The sequence below is a fragment of the Alligator mississippiensis genome, chromosome 4 (genome assembly GCF_030867095.1).
Source record: "Alligator mississippiensis isolate rAllMis1 chromosome 4, rAllMis1, whole genome shotgun sequence".
Lineage (NCBI taxonomy): Eukaryota > Metazoa > Chordata > Crocodylia > Alligatoridae > Alligator > Alligator mississippiensis.
The window spans coordinates 178,031,486-178,053,604 of record NC_081827.1 but is presented as its reverse complement, the minus strand read 5'-3'; the positions used below and the strand labels follow the sequence as shown (position 1 = coordinate 178,053,604).

The 22,119-nt window shown below is 43.2% G+C and overlaps 1 protein-coding gene across 10 annotated transcripts in view; it reads left to right on the top strand.

Annotated features, from left to right (window-relative positions):
• Positions 1-22,119, top strand: part of ERBB4 (erb-b2 receptor tyrosine kinase 4) — a 1,202,068-nt gene that overhangs the window by 974,196 nt on the left and 205,753 nt on the right. For all 10 annotated transcript variants that reach the window (XM_059727137.1, XM_059727134.1, XM_059727130.1 and 7 more), the window contains 3 exons: positions 3,850-3,982; positions 10,499-10,621; positions 16,036-16,134. In XM_059727137.1, coding sequence (XP_059583120.1) covers positions 3,850-3,982; positions 10,499-10,621; positions 16,036-16,134 — 355 coding nt within the window. The remainder of the gene's footprint in view (positions 1-3,849; positions 3,983-10,498; positions 10,622-16,035; positions 16,135-22,119) is intronic.

Here is a 22,119-nt window from a genome sequence, read left to right as displayed (position 1 = left end):
CCCATTTACTGAGCTTGTCAAGGTCAGCCTGGATTACCCCCCTGCCCTCAGGTGTGGATGCTTAACCCTAATGTTTTGTGTCATTGGCGAACTTGGCCAGTCCGCTTCTGACTCCAATGTCCACATCATTAATGAAGAGGTTGAGCAAAATAGGTCCAAGGACAGAGCCTTGAGGGACCCCACTGGTCACAGGGCACCATGATGATTGACTTCTGCCAATTACCACCCTCTGGGTCCGACCACAGAGCCAATTCCCCAGCCAGCAGATCATGGTGGTAGGTAAGGTAGGTGATACCTGCAAAGTGTCTAAGAAAGATCTTGGAGTGGTAGAAAACAAAAATTAGACACGAGATTGCAGTGGTGTTCAGGTGACCCAATTATTTTTTTGTCATTTAGAGTAACTTTGGATAAGGCACTTGATAATGTACTTTGGGAATTAGCCCTGCAAAAGGAGGGAGAAGAACTGCATGATATAATATCGACTTCACTCGGTAATGACTGGGAGGCTTTTACTTGATGAAGGTGGAGCTATAAACTATGGAAACTGTCCGTTAATCTGTTTCAAAGCAGTGCTCCCCCCCGCCCCCAGTTTTCATCTTACTGTTTAATGTTTGGCAATACATGTTCCAAATCCAATGTAATCTGTTGCAGGCCACTTTTCCTGAGCATAATAATGTGTTTACATTCAGCACCTGAAATTTTGAATAGTATATGCAAAGTCCTGAAGTAGACGGACCTAATTATGATTACCTGTCAATATTTGCATACCTAACTATGGCCCTTCAGCAGCATTAACCTCTTCTACAAGGCTTTTGAAGATCAAAGGGACTTGTTCATGTTGTCAAGATCTGTCTCTAAAAGTCTACTGAAAAATTAATGACTAAAATACAAGGCAGTTGTTCTTTTCTTTTAGTCATCTCTGTATCAAATACTGAAAACAGTATTAAAAATAATAAAGATTTTTTTAACTATAAATCTTTAAAAGTTGATATGATTGATTCTAAAGATTTGTTCGAAACCCTTATGATCTGTCATTTTAACAGGTAGCGAAACAATTTAACCACATTTTACTTTCTAGACAAGCCATTATATTTCTTTTGGATCAGTTTGCTTATTATGGTTTATCATGCAAAATAGATATTTGGACCATTTTCAGTGCATTTTGCTACCACATTACTATATTGCATAATTAATTATGTTGACAGCTGTTAAAACGGTTATTAATATGAACTTCAGAACACAGAAGGGCTCTTTTGTATCTTGTCAGTTCATAGTTTGGAGCTGTTGGAATATTGTGGCACAGCTCATATTGTAGGAAGTGTGCAAAGCCTTATGCTCCAGAACATATTAGCCCTAATTACTCCAAAATCCCTTGTAGATATGTCATTTCATATTGCCCATTATTGGGTTTCTTGTACCTCTCTGAATCTTTGGGTGTTGACTGTTATTTGTTGAAAGCAGATACCAGAATAAATAAATCATTGCTCTGAGCTGGCATGTCAGTTCTTATAGATTTGTCTTACTTCTGCAGTCAAAACTGCCATTGGATTCCATGTGATTAGGAAAAGGTGATGTGATCTGAGGCCAGGTGGAATAGGAGGGGTATTTCTAGCAGAGGAATATGGTGGTATTGGTTTGGGCTCTCCTGAGCACAGAAATCCAGCTAGCACCAAAACATTATTCAGTTCCCAGCACTGGTAACTATAATTCATCGGGGCCCAAACCCAACAACTTTTAGGCAGTTGAGTAGCACTTTTGCAGCTAAATTTAAATGCACAAGTGGCGTTCAGGGCCCCTTACATGGATTTTTAGTTTTTTTCAGAGTCTACTTCTACTTCTTCCTAGGCATTCTCACAAAGGATCAAATCCAGCTACTTTTGCTCTCTGACAATCCTTTTTCACATAGGAAGATGCATAAACTCCTTGTAAGTTCCTTAAAGATGAAGGGGTATAGAGAATGGGAAAATGGGGAACAAAAACCATGACAAGTGAAGAGGAGTGCCACCTAGGGATTAGTTAGTTTTCCCATGGATAAAACTGTAAACATGATACTTGTACACCATTTAGGAATATAAAGTTGGGGGATTTAAATTCGTATCAGTTAAATTGATGCACTGCTTCTCATCAGTCAGGTCTGTGATAGAATACAACTGACGGCAGTAAATGGGAGGCACAGTGGTTTTCTGTCTCAGTGCAAGTCTCCTCTCAATTTTTAGCTGCTGTCCAGTATCAGGAGGCCATTAGCATTCTGTTGTCATCGCCAGTACATGGTACCAGAGACAGATGGATAAGTGAGTGGTACTGTGCTCTGGGTGGCGGTGGCACATAGGGCAGTGCAATAGCCAGGCTGCTGGCACCTGTGTGTGGTGGTTGGGAAAGAAGCAGCTGCTGTTTTTGTGCCACCTGTAAATCAGTGCCCAGGGTTGGTGCTTCAATCCACATCCCCCCACCCTCACCCTTTAGTTAGGCTGCTAGCCTGAGGACTCTTTTTAAAATCTTTCTTTTCCACGATGCCTACCAAAACCTTGACAGTGATCAGGCTTCTGGTGTGCTGAAATAACTGCCTGTCATATTATTCTACATTGTTTTGTTCCTTCCTTTTGTGCCTTGTCTGACACGTCTCCCAACCAGATAGTTGGTCCAATAAGAGATATCACTTCACAAACCGTGCTTCTCACATATTCCCTGGCTCATCACAGTGGCAGCAGCACTATGACCCTTGTACTCCTCTCCTCCCCTTTGCCTTAGGTTTAGATTGTAAACTCTTTGTGACAAGAACAATATCTTTATTCTATGTTTGTAAGACATGTAGCACAGAGAGGTCCTGATCCCTGGTAAGGGCTGATATGTGTGATGGTGATGATTGCAATGACCACTTATGTCCAAGTTGTTTTAAAGTATGGGTAAAGTTGTAGGTGTTACAGAAGGAAGTATGATTTTGTGGAAACTGCATGACTTGGCATTTTCACATGATTTTAACCTTAAATTACATCCAGCTTAATCTCTGCTCTCTCTCTCTGAGTGTCATTTGGCTTTGGGAATTTACTCTACCTCAAATATCACAGCAAAGCTCAAGGGGAGCAATCACATGCAAACCCAAACCAAACAAATGGCTACTGAACCACAGTGAACTAACTTCTGAATTGTGCACAATTCTATTAGTTGTCTTAAGGTGGAATTTATATCAGGACATCTAGGATTAACATATCTATTCCTCCAGAAACATCAGGCCTTCAGGTTTACATCTCTACTGCCATATAACATCTCCGATTGCACGGTGCCTTCAGTATTGTCTGGATCAGAAAAGTGTCACGCACTAAGATGCCTTCTTCACTGTTTCCAGTAGTACCTTTGGATTTGGTTTGATATCTTTTCAGATCTTCCTCATCTTTACCCCAATTAAATTATGATCACCAGCAAAAGTGGTATTAGTTAGTTTTCTTAATTTTAAGGGGAGTTCCCCACTAAATATGAAATCTAAGAGTTAATCTGGGGAGACTGAAAGAAAACAGAGGATGAGTTAAAAAGTTACCACAGGGCAAGCTTCTCATACCTGAATCCTCATTTTGCCATTGCAGGTTTGCATTTGCCATGAAAGTGCATGTTGTGTGTCCTTGTCCACATGACTCCACAAGTGTGCATGGCAGTTTCAAACTAAAATAAAATAAAACACATGATAAAGAAAAGCCCTATCATGCTCTTGATGTGCTTTACTCAATTTATTGTCTGAATTGCCTGAGTTTCTGATTTCCGTTTTATACGTTTTCCAAGTGTGTTTACTTTAGGTGCATGGCTGTTCCTTGCTCAGTTCCCGTGTCTCACATTGAGGTCTTTGATTCTGATTGGTAGAACCCCCCTGATTGCTGCGGGAGTGATTGGTGGACTCTTCATCATCGTTATTGTGGGCCTGACGTTTGCTGTTTATGTTCGGCGCAAGAGCATTAAGAAAAAGAGGGCCCTACGAAGGTTTCTGGAAACTGAGGTGAGGATGTTTTCTTGTTCACCAAATGGAAAAAAAACCCCATGTATTAGGAAAACTGCATAGTATTGCTCCTCTTTCCTCCTCCTCCTCCACCTCCTCCTCCTCTTCTCTTTTAGGGCCAAATTCAACTCCTGTTGAAATCCATGGAAACAATCCCACTGATTCAACTAGACATTACAGAGTGTGTGACTGAAGCTATTCTAAGATATTAGTTTTTCTAAAGACACAATTATTAAACCTACAAACAAACATTATGATTATCTTGTCTGAAAGCCAAAGCTCAAAACTTCTCCCACCAGAACTTAAGCCATAACTTGTTGAGTCATTTACCACTTACATAAGTGTTTTGAGTCCTCATCCAAAGCACACTGAAGTAAATGGTAAGATTCCAGTTGTCTTCAGAGAGCTTTGAAGCAGGCTTGTGCTGAACAGGGGCCATCTGAAGCACCTACTTAAATGCAATGATTGTCATATACAGGGATGATCCTACCTTGAGCACAGGCTTGAACTAGATGGCCTCTTGTGGTTCCCTCCAGCCTTATTTTTCTGTGATTTGCAATATATTTGTGCAGTGGCTATAACTAGCTGGGCCAAACCTGTTTGAAGTCTGTATAAATGTTTACTACTCTTCTTGTTATTGCCATTGTAGAATAAAAATAATAGCAGTATTAACTGTATAATGCTTTATATTATGGTGGAGCCATTAGACAAAACTACCAGCCCCATCTTATCCTGCTCACCAATCCTGTTCATTACCTTTTAACACATTACTTTCAGTGGTGCGTCTACATGAGATGTTTTGCTGCACATTAAAAAATGTGCAGTACAGCATCACTGTCTACACGTGCACAGGACTTACTGCACAATAAATTAGGCTGATATGTGTTTTGCTAGTAGCAAGAAATACAGGTACTAGATTAACCACACATTAACTAGTCCTCAGTGGCGCATGTGTAGATGCTGATATTGGGTACAAACTGCGCCCAGTCAGCCACACCAGCAGGGAGCTAGCCTCCTGCTTGGTACAAAACCATGTGGCTGGCAGTTGCTCCAAATACATGGCAGGGATGTCTCCTTGGCTGTCCCTGGCTGGCCTCCAGACCCCTAGCCTGACCCCTGGGGCCTGTGCCAGCTGCTGCCTGCCTCCAGGACACTATGCCCCTCTGCTTGCCTCCTGCAGCACCACAGACCCCAGCTCTGCCCCCTGGGGCATCTACTACCAGATATCTGTCTCCCAGACACTGTGTCCATCCACTGCAGGCACATGTCAAGCCTCATCAGTACCTGGAGTCCCTGCCTGAGCCCCCAAGCCACTGGCAGCAACTGTGATAGCAACTTCCCCCATCCTTCAGACGGCATTCTGGGGCCCCAACTGGTCTGAGCAAGAATCTGATGACCTCATTGTTATCTAGGGTGATGCAGAGGTATAGCAGCAGTTTGGCTGGGTTGCCTGGTCAAATGTCCATATCTATGAGGTGATGGTGGCCTGCATGCAGGAGCATGGCTACCAGTGGTGTGGGCACCAGTGCTGAATCAAGGTCAAGGCCCTGCAGGCCCAGTGGGTCCATGTCACAGACCACAACCAGCAGTCTGGAGCTGCCCACAAGATTATGCCCTTCATGCAGCAGCTGGACTGCCCCCTGGCTATGAGGAATCCTGGCAAGGACTGACACATGTATTCTAGCATGGGTGGGCTGCTAGAGCCTCTACCATGGCCCGGCCATGATGAGCAGTCTCCAGGGAAGGACCCCTTAGGGCACCAGCCACAGGTCTTGGTGTGCTCCCCACCCTTGGCCTCATCTGGCAGCTCAGGCAGCTCGGCCCAACACCTGCCCCACCAACTCTGAGCCTGCACCCCAAGCAGGGAGGAAAGGCCAGGGATGGCCCCAGCAGTGAGAAGCTCCAGCTTCTCCCCAGAAGAGGCCACTACACGAGCAGCCAGGCATCATGCCTCCATGCCCTGGGACACTGCAGACAGCCAGACCACCTCACCAGTGCCCGGGGCAAAGTCCAACCATTGGGAGCACCTCCCGTGCCAGTCCAGTAAGCCCCACCCAGAGAGGAGGGCCAGAGAGGAAGAGAGTGACATGGCCACCTGTGCCTACATCAGTTCACCCCTGGGCTGCACACCTGGAGCCAGGGGACCCCAAGGTGGGTTGGAGGCCCCTCTTCCCCTTCTGTCTCTGCCCTGCCTGGCCGAGCTCCCCTTTGCCTGCCAAGTTTCCCACCCCAACATGCAGGGAGGTGGGAGGCAGTCCAGAACTTTACTGCGTGACTGGGTTTCCCAGCCAGGCAGAAACCCTTCATCCCCAGAACTCAGGTGCCATAGGCCTAGCAGCACAGGAACAAACAACCTGGCCTACAGAAAGGAGAAGCGGGTGGAGTTGGTCTGGAGCTGTCATGCCAGCTGCTGGCAGGAGCTAGCCCTGGCCCAGTGTGTGTAGGGGATGGGGAAGGCATGCTGCCTGCCACAAGTGGCAAGTGCCCTGCCTGCCCCCCTGGAGGGAGTGGGGATGGAGGGCTCAGCCAGCAGCTGCCTGTAACTGGGTCTGCCTGAACAACTGACCATGGTCCCTGGGCACCTGTGCATACACAACCCCCAATCTGAGGCCAAGGCAGTGTACAGCCCCTTAGTACAGTACATGTTATCTCTGAAATGTTGCAAATTCTCACAAAGAGCCTCTCTGTCCTTGCTCTGAGGGACCAGCAGCTGCATGCAGGGAAGAAGGATCAGCTGCCAGTGGAGCTGCATCTGTAAGACCACCACCACCATTATCAGACTTATTCATGTGCCAACTCTGCCAGCAATACACACAGAACCACACTCTGCTGCTGGACTGGTTGGTCACAGCAGTGGAGGTGTGGCTCGTGGGCTTATGGGCCTGGCAAGCCCAGGACCTGGAGCAAGAGCCTCTGGAGCAGGAGTGAGAGATGGCCCAGGAGAACCACGCACTCCACGAGAGTCTCCTTGCCCTCAAGTAGAAGCACATCACCCTCCTCAAGAGGCTGCTCAAGGCCCAGGAGCGGCAAGCCTCCATGGTGGCCCAGGCAGTGGTGACAACTGAGGAAGACCACCAGGTTCTGGACACCATTTTGGCCATGGTGGTCAGCTTCATGCTGCCTGGTGCCGAGCTCTCAGCCCTGCCTGGCCCCTGGCAGCCACCCTCAGCACAGCCCCTGCCCCCGCCCTGCCGCTGGCCCTGCTTGCCCCCTGGCAGCTACCTGTGGCCCAGTGCCAAGCTCCCCAGTAGGCACTGGGAAGTTCTGTAGGTGGCACTGGGATGAGGTCCAGTGCCACCTGCAGTAACTAGGCCCCCATGCCCCCACTTCTGAGCTGGGTCCCCTGGCACCCTGGCTCCCCACCTGGGCCACTGCCCTCTGCTCACCCATCCACCGTGTGGCCCCTGAGTGGGAGCTACCTGCAGCTGGGCCAGCTCCACACATGGGCCCTGATGGCCCTGGCCCCATGGTGGAGGAGGGGGAACTGGACAGTGCCTGCTTTTGCCCCTGGATGAGCCCCGAGCCTGCTGTCCTTGCCACAGTGTCTGCACTAGTGGTAGTGCTGCCAGAGGTAAGGGTACTGGGTGCCTCTCTCCAGAATACATGCCATAGACACCTCCACCCAGCTGTTCGCTCCTTAACAGTTGACAAAGCACATTGTACATAGTTGCACAGTCAGTGTGTCCGTCATTGTTGGTGTATGTTGGGTTTAGGGAAGGGTGTGTTGCTGGGATGAAGGGAGGTAGGGAGGGAGGGGTTGTGTTGTTAGGGAAGGAGGGGGGTCTGCTATTGTCTGGTGGAGGGAAATAAAGTTTGCTGTTTGTTTCTAGCTTTCTGTAGTGTGCATAGTCTTGGGGTTTCTCTGTGGGCCTGTGGTCCATGGGTAGCCTTTCAGGTGCCCTACTGCAGGGGTGGAGGAGGAGGCAGTCCACAAGTGCATCATGGACATGGTGCCCTGGCCACCACTGCTGTAGGGGAGGGCAGGGAGAGTCCATGATGTGCTGACCACAGACTCCCCAGACAGCATTCCCTGCCAGCCTGAGCCTACCCCTGCAAACCCTGGCACCCCAGCAGCTTTGGGTGGAGTCTGCATCTCCCCCTGGCCGCTTCAGGGAGGCAGAGCAGGGCAGGAGCATCCCTGGATCTGACTGCTTCCACTGAGTACAAATCTGTGCCGGACAGATGTGTTCCTAGCCTATGCTTAATGTGCCTTAATTTAGTGCGCAGTAACCTTAAGACATATTAATCACATGTTTAGATGGACCCAGTAAGGAACACATATTTGAATAGCATTAAAGTCATGTAATTAATTTTCAGCTACAAATATAGGTTGCTAGAAGATCTCCTAAGCTTTGTGGCACACTTTCAAAGTAAGGGCACCAGATCAAGAAGGCCAGTTCTTTACAAAAAATGGAAAGGGGGGTGGGGGTGCAAAGGGAGTCCCAGTCATGGTTTTGTTAATGCTGGTCATTTACAATGCTTTTACAATGTAGGTCTTGCTTCCATTTATTCAGTAGTGCAGGACAGCTCCCCAAATGGCTTCCTTAACTACACTATATTTTCTTAACCTTTTGAATGGCTGGAATTTTCAACTGTGTTCTACCATTTGCTAATTATGATTAGTGGTCTAAGAAAATGAGTAGGCAGAATATATATTATTTTAGATATCTAACTCTTGAAGATAATGTTGATCACCACAATTTTGTCAAAGATTTTTTTTTTTCCAAACAGCTTCAGGGAATAAGAGTGGGGTTGCAACTTTCTGGTTCTAGCTTTCTGCTTCATTTCATGGCCAAATACAGATTAGACTCTAATCTGATCTGTGCCAGCTGGCAATGTTCCCACCAAGAGCTATGCAGAAGGGAAGCCTGCCATCTTGGCTGAGACACAGGTGTGAATCAGGGCTGCCCAGAGATAGGTTTGCTACTGTTTAAACTAAAGAACTAAATTCCATAGCTGAGGAATGTAAAAGACAACTGTTCTTTGTGGATTATGTACCAAGGGGATTCTGATCAGTGGTTTTCACAGCCACTATTGCTGTACCTCTTCTCTCTGTTCCTGTCCTTGTATGCTCACAAACTATGGTGTAAAAGCCATCTACATAAAGTCTTCACTCACTAGAGACTTCCAGATCCTGGGAGAATCCCTAGCATAGGGGGAAAACCCCTTTCCATCTCCCTTGTACAGCCAAAGCAGCACAAAAACCTGTAGTGGCCAGAGATTGTGGTCCAGTGGGTGAGAGCCTATTATTTTAATTTCTTTTACATTTGACCTACATTTTTCACCATTATATGTGCTGAAGAGAAAACTAAATTAGGGAAGGAAAAAGAAAACCAAGCTGCATAGAAAAATTCTATACTTAAACTATGTCTGTAGATTCTTGGCATATTGCTATTGGCTTTGTTATGTATTTTCTTAAAGTAATTTCTAGCTACTGATAGTTCTACCTGTACCAAAGTAGTTTGTTCAGCTAATTAAGTAGTCCATGATGCTCACAGAAGCATGATAATAAAACTCAGACTGCCAAGCACAGTGCACTTAGCCTTGTAAACAGACACTTTGAAATACTGCTGTGGTTTCAAACCAATTTGAGTAGGAATAGCCCTTAATTATTTTTTCTTATCCTGTGAGAGAATGGGCTATTTGTCAGTGTTTAGAAGAATGTCCTTTTCATTTATTTCACATTTATTTTTAAAGAAACATTACTTTTTAGTCAAAGGCTGTATTTTTTTTAAAGACCCACTGTCATTTTGACCTACCAGTCTCTTGTACTTCATCCACAAACTTGGATTGCAAGTCACAATCTTGGGCAAAGAGTTTAGCCATTCCTTTGTTTGTAGTACATTAGCAGTCGCTGTATATTCTTGTTCTCCTGGAGGTGTCTTCTGAATAAGCTGTCCTCCTATGAGATGCAACTAAAGCCTAGAAGAATGATCCCTACCCCCAAAACAGAATAAGAATTTGATGAACCATTAAGTCAGTTATAAAAAAGAAATATAGCCAATTTAAAAGGGCACTAAAATGGGCAAAAATAGAATGTGGTGCACTGATAATAAATGCTGTATTTCTGTCATGTAGAAAATATTTATACTGCCTCCATTAGGAAAATGTCCTTGGGGACATATTATGACACTGATTCAATTTCCTGTTCATAATTCCATCATGCAACCCCTAGTGGAAATTATGGTATACCCTGCTAGGATCTTTCAACTAGTCTCTGTTGGTTTTTACTGGTCTAAACATGTTTTACTTGAAGAACAAATAGCCTTAAAATAACTAAAGTAATAGGCAAGAGGCAAGGATTTCTTTGGGTGATATTTTTTATTGAATTAACTGCATAATTAAGATAAGAGTTAGACTAACTTTTGAATGCAAGGGCATTTTTCTTCAGGTCTACTATTCTATTCCAATATTTAGTTGACTACCTGGAACTCAGGAACCAGATGAGATTTTTTAGGAATTTCCACCAACTTTTTCTGTATCTAAGATATAAACCTTTTGAATTTTGATTTACAGCTAGTGGAACCCTTGACACCAAGTGGTACTGCACCAAACCAAGCACAACTTCGTATTCTGAAGGAAACAGAGCTAAAGCGAGTCAAGGTCCTTGGCTCTGGAGCCTTTGGAACAGTGTATAAGGCAAGTATGAACTCATTTCTGGTTTGAGCCCTACAGTTCACTAAGTGTTGCCTCACAAGTATGGCACCAATTTCTTGGCAATACAAAAAATAAACCTGATTCAAAATCTCAGGTCTGCCTACACACAAACATCCAGGAAATTGACATCTGGATATGTTTATATGTGTTGAATGCATCTTCAGCCTCATCAATTTGTTTGTAATTTGATTAGCATAGACACAAAGGTCATTTATATATGTGCTTCAAGGCTGGGTGGAGAGGTGGGGAGGCACTTTAATTAGAGCACTTCTGAGAGCTGCTCTAATTAAAGTGCCTGAAGCATCATGTGTATCAGTGTGTCCATGATAAAAATGGTGGCAGGGATGCTTTAACTAAAATTCATGGAACAAGCTTTACTTAAAGCACACCCACTGCTATTTATCAACACAGAGAAACTGATAGACATGACACTAGAGTCTGCTGGAGCGTGGTAATCAGCACACTCCAGCAGACTCGATTACGAGTCTGCCCCGACTCACTGTAATTAGTTTGTCAGAGCAGCCTCACTGCATGTGTATAGGCACCCAAAGTTGCACCTTCTAAAGTAATGTCACACACATACATATAGGAGGAGTACACAGGATGGGCAGTCACGAAGTTAAAGTATAGGACTGGAAATGTGTGTTTCTGATTCAGTGACTGAGGTGATGTGTCCTTTGGACAAGCCAGGGAACTTATGTACCTATTTTACCAAGCTACAAATACATGTATTCATAATCTATAATGAGGCATAATTAGCCAAGAGTTTTTGCTTCACAGAAAAGGTTAATTGTGACCAGATAATTTTCATAATTAATAGTAACGAGAAGAGTGTAATAACACAGGCCAGAATAGGGAAAAGAAAAGGTTAAAGAAGACTTAGATAAATTAGCCGTATTCAGGCTAATCAACAGGACCTGATGAAATTTATCCTGAAGTGCTTCAGGAGCTATCTTATTATTATCATTAGCAATAATTTTTTGAGAACACGTGTGTAGTGGGTTTAATAAAAACAAGCATACATAAATGAAAAGAACAATATGCTTTCATTTATGGAGTGTGACTGAATCTGCCTCCAGAGGATGGCTGTGGCATCCCCTAGAGGACACTCCGATTCCTGTCCCATGCCACTGGTTTCTCAGGTCCCTGCCCTATGTTGTTCTGCCATACCTAAATGTCTGCATAAGATATGGGAGTCTGCTGTCAAAGACCAGAGTAAGCCCTTGGTGCTTCACTCTGTCTTGTTCATCCCTGGTCCTCCTTCTGGCCCTGATCCCTGCCTGAATAAAATGTTATGCTACTGGTCTTTCCTTTGTCCACAGGCCCTCCAGCCCTGTTTCACTTGCCTTTGTGTCTCACAGCTTGTCATCCCTTAAATGTGGATGCTTAGGCCTTGACTGCCTTAAGGGCTCTGTGTACTCTGGGCCCCTGGCCCTTTCAGAATTTGACTTCTGCCCACACAGTTGTTGTAGGGCCCCGACTCTTGCAAGATATTTTTTTTCTCTCTCACTCTTCTCTGCTCTGCCTTAGCACAACACAGCCCTCTGGGTCCAAAACCCTTACTGAGGGACCCTCTGCCTTAGCATCTCAACACTGGGCCCTGGGTCCTCTCTCTCTCCCCCTCTTTCTCTCTTCTGCCCAGCTTCAGGCCAGTGCAACCTCCTGGGTCCCAGACCTTGGCAGGGCTCTTCCCCAGGGCCTAATACAGGGCATCTCCCAAGCACCCTTCCTTGGCTTCCTAACTATCCTGAATGGCTAGTCAGGCTATAAACAGCTTCTTCTCTATTCAGAATCAGGGCCAGTGTGAGCCTCTGGTCCTGGGTTAGGCTTATATAGCCCTTCTTCTTCCCCCCTTCTGGTTATTTGAACACTGGTCTTCAGAACCAGGCTCAGGGGTTTCCTCTTCCACTTTTATTAAGAGGCTTATTGCTCTGGCCTACTGCTTTACCTCCCATCACCTGCTGCCTATTTCACCAGGCAATAGAGTGGCTGCCCTGCAGCTAGACCTTCTGTGGTCATTCTCTCACTTCCAGTAGCAGGGGTAGGGGTCCCCTGCCACATGGAGCATTACACAACATCTGCAGCCCCCATGTCTGCCTCTCACTGACTAACTAGCTAGTTAGCTACTTAACTGAGGGACCACTTCCCAATTACAGACTCTTAAATTAGAGAGCATCTCTAAATTATAACTGACACTACAACATGAAGGAGAAGTAAGTCCCTTTTATCTTCAAAAAAGGGGAAAAACAAAACTTTGGAATTTATACACCAGTCAGCCTTGCCTGTTTCCAGAAAGTTACTGGAATAATTTATTTTGTAAGTACCTAGAACTGTGGCATCCAAGTCATTTGGCAGTGCAAGCTGGATGAGTGGCACAGAGATGCCTGATTTGGCATGTGGAGCCAGTGTGCAGGTCCGATCCAGTGCAAGGATGTGCATCATCTGGCTCATAGGATTCTCACGTCCAGAAATTTGTTGGTAGGATGAACAGCAACAGTGTTTCCTTGCCACCAAATTTCTTGATCCATTGGCTGGATGACTCTGCTCTGTGGGCTGGATTTAGCCCACAGGCCATATCTTGGTTACCTCTGACCTAGAATATAATAGAGTAATAAAAAGAATGAACATAGGTTTATTAAGACCAGATCATGTCAAACCAATCTAACTTTCTGCTTTGTCCATGGGGATGCTGGAGAAGAGTAGTGGGTATGATTTATCTTGATTTTAGTAAGATTTTTTGACAGAGTCCCATATTCCATATGGTCTAGATGAAACAAGATCATAAGGTGCGTTTACAACTGAAAAAAGAAAATTACCAAAATAGTAATCATCAGTAGACTGCTGTCAGAGTGGGAAGACATATCAAATAGGTTCCCACAGGGATATGTCCTTGGTCTATACAATTCTGTACGTTCAGTAATGACTTTGGTAGTGAAATAAATGCTACATTAAATAATTTTGGGGATAATTTGGGGATAATACCAATTTGGGAGAAATTACAAGGACTTTGAATCAGAATTCAAAAATTATCTGAAACCAGTAGTATGGAATTCAATTAAATCAAATACAGTAATATTCAAATGCATAAATACAAAATGCGGAACATTTGACAAGGGAGCAGTACTTACAGAAAAGGATTTGTGGTCATTAACTGAATGAGTCAACAATTTGATGCTGCTGCAAATATGTCAAATGTTATTCTGGGCCGTCATCAAAAAATGACAAAAATATAAGATTTTGAAGACATAGACTATGCCATGTGTTTGGTTTCTTCAGCCTCGAAAAAGATTTTTGTTAGGCTACATGAAAAGTCTTCAAATATATGAGAGAGATGGTTGTGATAATTTGTTTTCTATGTCTGCTGACAATAAGATGAGATATAATCAGCTAAATTTGCAGTAAGGGACATTTAGTTTAGATGTTAAGAAAATCTTAACTATAAGGATAGTTAGTACTGGTTACTGAGGGATGTTGCATAATCCCTATCTTTGGAGCTTTTTAAAAACAAGTTACACAAACATCTAAAGGCATGGTCTATCTGATCCCAGAGTTATATCTGATCCCAGAGGAGAGGGATGAACTAAGTGACCCCATGAGTTTACTACCAGGCCTACATTTCTGCAATTCCCTTATTTAAAAACACCTTCATGTTTACAAAGCCCTTCAAAGCTACAGTTTAGCCGTGTTTTAAAAGCACGCAGTAGAATTGACTGGAGAAAACATTTTTTTAATTGCACCCATTTAAATTGTGTTGGAATATCACAACTTAAGAAAATGGATTAGCTCAGTTTTATAAAGGGAGGCAAGGAAGAAAACAATAAAAACATTGTCAATTTATTTCCCCACTTTTTTGTTCAGTGTTGAAAAGTTGCATAATTTCTCAATTACAAGAAAAAAAAAGGCTGACAGGCTAAATAGTCTCATTCAAACTCACATTCATTCTCTTGGTTATATGCTCATACAGTATACAATCCATACAAACACTTGGCCTGTGATCACTACAGTCTTACAGTTCCAACATTGCAACAGGTGAGATGGCTGAAAAGGGATTAGGGACAGCCAACCCATGCAACCCATGGATGCAGGCCACAAATGGCATGAACAAACAGCTGCTATGTGTGGCATATGAGCTCCAAGGCACTTATAAAGGGAGGTACCAGAATGGAGGGGAGAAAGGGGCTCTTTTCTTCTGGCATCCTAAGGCACAAATTCTATTAGGTACGTCTTTAGAGGGGGGAATTGGAATGGTACTCAGGGAAGGGATTCAGCTTTATTTGTGGCATGCCTGCCAGAAAGGTTGGCCAGCACTGCTTTAGATGTTCCAAAATATGTGTACAATTGAGCACATCTACATGTGTATTAATGCACTTTATTTAATGCACATTAAATCGAGTACCTCCGTTGTGAGGGCATTTTTACATGTGCTGCCAATACAGCACTAGACACTTTTAGTGAGCTGCACTAATTAAAAGAGCCTATGGGTCACGTGTATCAGTGGTGCAGCATGCCTCATCACTGAGAAAATGGTGGCAGTGCACTTCGAACTAAAGCACAGCAAACGTGTTTTGGTTCCAAGTGTACTGCCACCATTTTCTCAGTGCGGAGGTGCATTGCACCACTGATACACGTGATGCATGAGGCTGCCAGAGTCAATTTCTGTGCTTCAGCAGACTCAATTAATTGAGTCTTCTCTGACGTGCTGGATTTCCAGCGCGATGGAGCAGGTTCCCCGCATGTGTGGTATTAGGAAAATTGCATTAGCCTGGATGGAAGAGCACACACCAACTGCTGAAACTTCCTTAGCCTGACGAAGGGTTTTTGAACCTGAAAGCTTGCTTAATAATTGTTTTCCAACTATTTAAGTTGGTCTAATAAAAGAGATCAGATTCACTCAAAGAACCTTGTCTGCCTATGTCCTTAGACCAACACGGCTACAACCTACACCCCTCTTACTCTGGAACTCACTTATCTCAAGATGCCATGCCCATGCACTGTGAACACAATTCAAATCCCATCAAAATCAGTGATGATTCTTTATTAACTACAATTATCTTTGCATCTGGACCTAGCAGAGGAAATCCACTGGTTATGATCTTTGTCTTTTCAGTAATGGCCACCAGCATAAAATGGAGAGTTATGTACATCATGCATTACTGAGAAGAAATCTGACTGTAATTTTAAAAAAAGAGTTTGTATCAAGGATGTTCATTTGTACTTAATCTTTTCCATTAGGTGGCTTTCTTTGAGTTTAAAAAAAAATACATGTTTGTTTTTAGAGTTTTAATGGTCCTTGTTAATGGCATAATCTAAACATTTCAATAACAAAAATAAGTCTCTGTAGATTAAAAAATAATTGACTCCTGTGCAATTAATATATATTTTCCTTATTTTTCCAGGGCATTTGGGTCCCTGAAGGAGAAACTGTAAAGATTCCTGTGGCTATTAAGATTCTTAATGAGACTACAGGCCCCAAGGCCAATGTGGAGTTCATGGATGTAAGTAACATGTGCAGCCTCCCTGTCTATGTTTAACAGGCTAATATAGTAGTGAAAAATATCACACTGTAATATACAGAAACTGTAAAAATATCTTTCCATTTCTTTTAAAATTATCTAGGTGTAAATATTGAAAGACCTTTAGGAACCCTGATTTTTATTAATGTTAAAACATTGTAACCCCAAAACCACTAAAGATCACACATTTAGACAGCAGCTGAACTGAACTGGTCAAGTTTTGTATATAGCCATCCACACACCAAAACCTCCAATCATGTTGGAAACATGTCCTTAGCCTTCTTGTTTTAACATGTCATAAAAAGTAAGGTCCACAACCCCAGGTGGAATATACTGGCCTAGGTGCATTTAAGCTAACAGAACTCAGCAGAGGCATACCAGCAGAGTATTTATCCCTAAACATTTGTCATACTGACATAATTCTACCTAATTACCCTAGTGAAATCTAATTCCAGGATGGCATCACAAGCTATTGAGGCAAAACCAATGTGCAGTACAGAAAGGGCCAAATTCTCCAGTTTGTCAAAGCTGCTGGCTATAAAATGGCTTGAGACTACAAATAGACAATTCTCTCTTTTTAGAGATTTTTTCTGCCAATGGGAAGCTAAGGGAAGAAGCTTCTCTACTATCTATGCCAGCTACCCCATCCTCTCAGAGGAAGCAGAGGTCAGAGCATAAGTGGAAAGGGGCCAGGACGGAACAAAACCTTACTGTGTGTCTCTTTTTCTGAAGCTTCCAGTGGCAGAAATTAAAGAAAGCTCCCTATTACTTTAACTTTCTTAAGATGCAGGTGCTGAGGGTTTAGGAGCTGCAATCAGCACTACACATAAATGAAGAAAAGGAGAAGAGAAAGTACATTAAAATCTCCTTAAGTAGTCTAACATAGTTTTATTAAGAGCTTGGGATCAGGCTTTACAAGTTTTATATTCACAGAGACCTTAAGTTCAATTTTCAGTTCTGTGCTAAGAAAAACCACTACTGACATTGTGAACATGCATGTCGTGGGATGACAATATTTTGACAATCGATACAAGTTTGTACTTTTTTTTTGAAAGCCCTAAATTATAAAATTTCTCTTGTGAACCTGGAAATTACATAGGACTTTGGCATTTTTAAGGTCTGCTCAGTGTGTATGTAACTTGATTAGCATTAATGAGAGCATAAACCAAAAGGAGACTATACTCCCATTATGTAGTCTACTCTCCCATCCAGAGATGAGTAGAAATGTACAATTACAGCTTCAGATATTTCAGATAAAGTACCATGCGTGAATTTTCAGGCAATCAGACTAAAGCTGTAGAGATCAAGGTTTCTTAACACTGTTCGCCGAGTACTGTACATTCATGCTAATGGCATCAATAACCATGGTGCGCAAACAAAGAAGTGAGCAAAATACCATATTCCCTTGATTCCAAGTCGATGCCCCCCTCCCCCCATTTAACATGGGGGTACAAGCCCTTTGTCTTGGAATCAAGTACAAGGCGGTGGTAATGGTGGCTGGGGAGGGAAGGGGAGGCAGACCGCTGCTGCAGCTTCAGCTTTAGCTTTGTTCCCAACCCCTGGTTGGGGCCAGAGCTTCAACTGATGCCCTCCCCTCTGTTGCCTCTGTACCTCCTGCCTCTCTCCTGTGCAGCCTAAGGCATCTGCCCTCCCTTCTTCCCATCTCCCTTTCCCCCAATCTCCCCCACACAGTGTCTGCCAGTCACTGTCCCTCCCAACTTCTCCCACTGCTTAGCCTTGCCCCAGAGCCAGCAGACTCTGTCCCTTCTCCAGCCTGGGACATAGAGCATAGCCCCAGCCCATCCCCGTGGCACTGGTGCTGGTTCTATGCTGCTGCTATGGATCCTGCAAGTGCTGGAGCAAGGGTGACTCTTGCGGAGAGGGGCAGGGGGCAGAGACTGCAAGGGGGTAGAGAGGCAGGGGGAAGAAGATGGGTGGAAAGGACAGGGGGCTCAAGACTATGGAGAGAGGCAGAAGCAGTATGGGAGGGAAATGGGATGGACGAGAGCCCAAGGTTGTGGGGCGACAGGTGAGGGCAGAGGCTGGAAGGCGGGGAGAGCAAGGGGCAAGCTTCTGCTCATTTATCCCCCCGCTGCCCCCACTCCACCTGCCTCCTGCAGCATCCCTCACTGCCAGCCCCACTGCTAATGATTCCCCACTGCAGTGGTGGTGGAGATCAATTTAAGATGATCCTCCACTGATTACACTACATGGAAAATTACAACAAATTTATAAATTTTGCATATAGAGAATCTAATTTTGGGGAGGTTGCCTTAAATTCAGGGTCGTCTCAGTTTCAGGTACTTATGGTAGGCCAGACAGACTTTTGGTTTGATGGGAACCTGTGGTGGGGAAAGGGGCAAGAAGGATTAACTATTTGCTTTATGCACAAAATAATTGTGACACTTCAAAAATATTAGTAACTATAAATTTATTTTAAAGAAGCCCTAATACACAAGCCACCCATTGAAACAGGTGTGCAAGGAAGGTGGGTCTATTCAGTGGAACCTGTGCCTCCATATTCTGTGCCAGAAGGTGTGAAATAGGGAACAACTAAACAAATCCAGTAGGTCTTGAAACACTTTAGAAAGAAAGGTAAGTAAAGATGAGGCACAGAAAGGCAACTTGATTTGTCTGAGTTCATCTAGCATGTCAGTGACAGAGGCAGGAGTAGACACCAATCTCTTGGTTCTGCTCACTGTACCCCATTGCCTCTAGAATAGATGACAATATATATGATAAATTGCTCAGAAATAAGGGATGTCACCTTGATAGCTATAGCTGTAATATGTATCCAAAGCAGTCATATTAATGGTGATTAGGTGCAGTCCCTCTGCAAATTAATGCCTGCCTCCCTCCCCTTCCCCTGCACCCCCAAGCCTGTTTCTTGTTAATGATCACAAGATGAAGAAAATTACAAGATAAGGTTTCTTTTAGTTCTGACAGATAAAAACCCTGGGCCAGCTGGTCAAATGGTGTAAATTACTGAGTTCCAGGTGTAAATTACTCAGTTCCATTGAAATAAAAAAGTGATATAGCTTAACTATCAATTTTCCTCCAGTACATATGACTGCTGTGGAAGAGCGGGATGGGACGGCTGTATGGTAGTTTTTCCCCAAGCATTTTAAACAATTTCAGATAACTATTTATGACAGCAGATTCAATTTAATTTTACTCTGTTTCTTTGCCAGGGATAGTGTTTTTGCATCATTTGTGTTTGAAATAAATAGGAGTCCAATCCTGTACCCATTTGATTTTTTTTTACTATATTTTTATAAGAAAGTATTGGGCATTGTCTACACTTAAAAGTTTAGATGCTTTCATTATGCCAACACAGTCAAAGTGACAGCCCTCATCAAGTAAACAGAGTCATAGAAGGATAGAAATGATTTTTGTTGATTTATCTTTTTCTGGTTTGATGAAGGGAAATAAGTTACAGTAGTATAATGCAAAACATGCCAGTGCAACTGTATTTGCACTTTGTCTGGCATAGCTAGGTTCGTTAAAAAAAAATGCCCCTAATTGACATTGTTATGCCAGTAAAACTGCTTAAATGCAGTTCAGGCCAAAGTCAAAGCAGTTATGTTGTTTTGGAAAGACAATTTTACAAATTGTCCTTTTGACTTAGATAGTTAAAAGCATGTAGGGTCAGATTTTTAAAGGTATTTGGGTGCCTATGCTCCATTTGGAGCGTCAGCAAGGCCATTCTTAAATAAACCTGTTTAACACTTCAACTGAAAATAGGAGCAAGAATTCAATGGACATGAGACCCTTCAATACCTTTTAAAATCTGACCCTTAACCTTCAGGTATCCAATCCAACTACACATCTTGACATGAATTATTTCCCATGATATATGTTCTTGCCTTTTCAAGCGATGAAGTAACATTTTTCTGTGACAGTGTATGTAAAATGTAGAAATCGTTGCAATTTGTATTTTAAATTCAGGTATGAAACTGTGTCTTTTAGATCTCTCCACCCCTTTAGTGACCTAGGGGGATATATAGACATTTTCAATACAAGACTAAAATATTAGCAATATGGCCTGTTGGTTCTTCTAAAACTTTTACTGTTGACAGGAGGTAAGTCAGAGGGTGCTTTATGAGCGGTTGAAATTCTGCTAAATGTTGTGCTAAAGGAGAACAAGGCATGGCAATTTGGAAACTGGGCTGTCATTTCAGCACCCTTGAACACCTACTAATGGATCTATAATGACTATAATGACATAATGCATCATGTTAGTAGATGGTATGGACAGCCACCTCCTATCCTGTTCCCATCAGGGGATGCTGAATTGAGTGTCATAAAAAAAAAAATGCATCCCTAACTTTGAATATTTTTTTTGAGAAGCACAGCAGGCAGTATTTTTCTTGTTTTCTTTAGTCATCCCTGACACAGTCTTTTTATGCTTTCTCTCTTACTCTTCTTTCTTAGCTTGAACTTATCACTATAATAATACATATGCCCTTTTCATTTCTAAACAAAGCAAGGAAAAGTCCACTCTGAGGACTATTCAAAGCCAGGGCATCAATAACAGAGAAAGTCAGCAGCAGTTCAGCAGTGGGGAAGGTGTCTGGGTTGGCAGCATGTCAATGGCAAGGGAGCAGCTGCAGTCTGCCTTTGGAGCAAGCTGCACTAATTTGACCTACTACTCCTAAGAGGTTTTTGACTCCTAGTCTAATGGAGAGAGTTTTACATTTAGTTTTGTAGGCAATGACGTTTATAACCATTCTCTTCTATGGGGAGTACTGTAGTCTGGTGCAGTTCATTTCAGCTTATAATTAGCTTTGCTAAGTCAGATGATATCATTTCTGCATCCTGATTGGAAGAGTACACCTGATCCCCTCCAGAAGTCTGTTTGAATTGACAGTGCCATGGTTTCTGTTGCCAGTCTGTCTGCAAGCATGTACTGGAGAGAAGAAGTGAATGTATCTCAAAGGCCTAGGAGGTATGAGGACCTCCTCAGAGGTGAAATGAAATCTGCCTTCCTCCTCAAGTTAGCAACAGTAAGGGAGCAGGCTTTTGGTGTAAGAGGTCCACTGTGGGAAGGAAGAAAATGTCTCTAGCAGGCAAAATAGAAGTTAGAGCAGGAGCTTATAATTTCCTTGTTGGGCAAATTTCCTTTTCTTCCCCAACCTCAGAATATTTGATACTATCATGAATTCCTAATGAGCCTTACTGGATGATGGTCTTGGTATTAAAGCAGAGAGATACCCTGGTTGTAAGCTAATACATTCCCAAGTCATGCTGCAATTAGAAAGCATAACAAACCATCCATGATGGCAAAACATATTATACTAACTTGTCACAGTGAAACAGGCAATCAGTGAGGGCCTTTCATCTCATCAGCAATAAGTCTTGTGTTTTTAGGAGTTGATCTTGTGAGCTGTGATTTTTACCCAGGGTTTTGATCCACTTACAAGTTCAGTCTAACTTCTCTGAATACAAACGTTCCATTATCTGTTAGAAAATAATTAGAGGATGCAAGCAGAAGTCTGCATACACAGAGTTCCTTGGGAGTCCCCAAGCTCATTGAGATGAAGACAGTTTGACTGATGGTGGTCAGCTGATATTGGGCCAGAAGCTAATAATAGAAGGCAATGCTGCTTAGCTAGGTGAGAAAGTTAACTTGGGAAAAATTAAACCAAAGGGTTTGGGATTTATGATTGGAAATAAATTTCCCATTCTCATTTGTTTCCCTATAAGAGAGCTTCAAAGGGAGTTGGTGTCTTTTATGGTTTTATAATTAAGATCTAGGGGCCTTCTTGAATTCATACCAACTTCCTGTAGTTCTCTGGCATTTCTTGGAACAGCTTTCAGTGACCAGGAGAATTGTAACTGATGCATAAAGATGGTGAATAAACTGACCGGTGATTTAGCAACTTTTGGTTCTAGCAAGCACATGGCAAATGCATTAAAACTGCATATGGGAATGTTTGATAAATAGCGATTGAAAAGAAAGTGAAA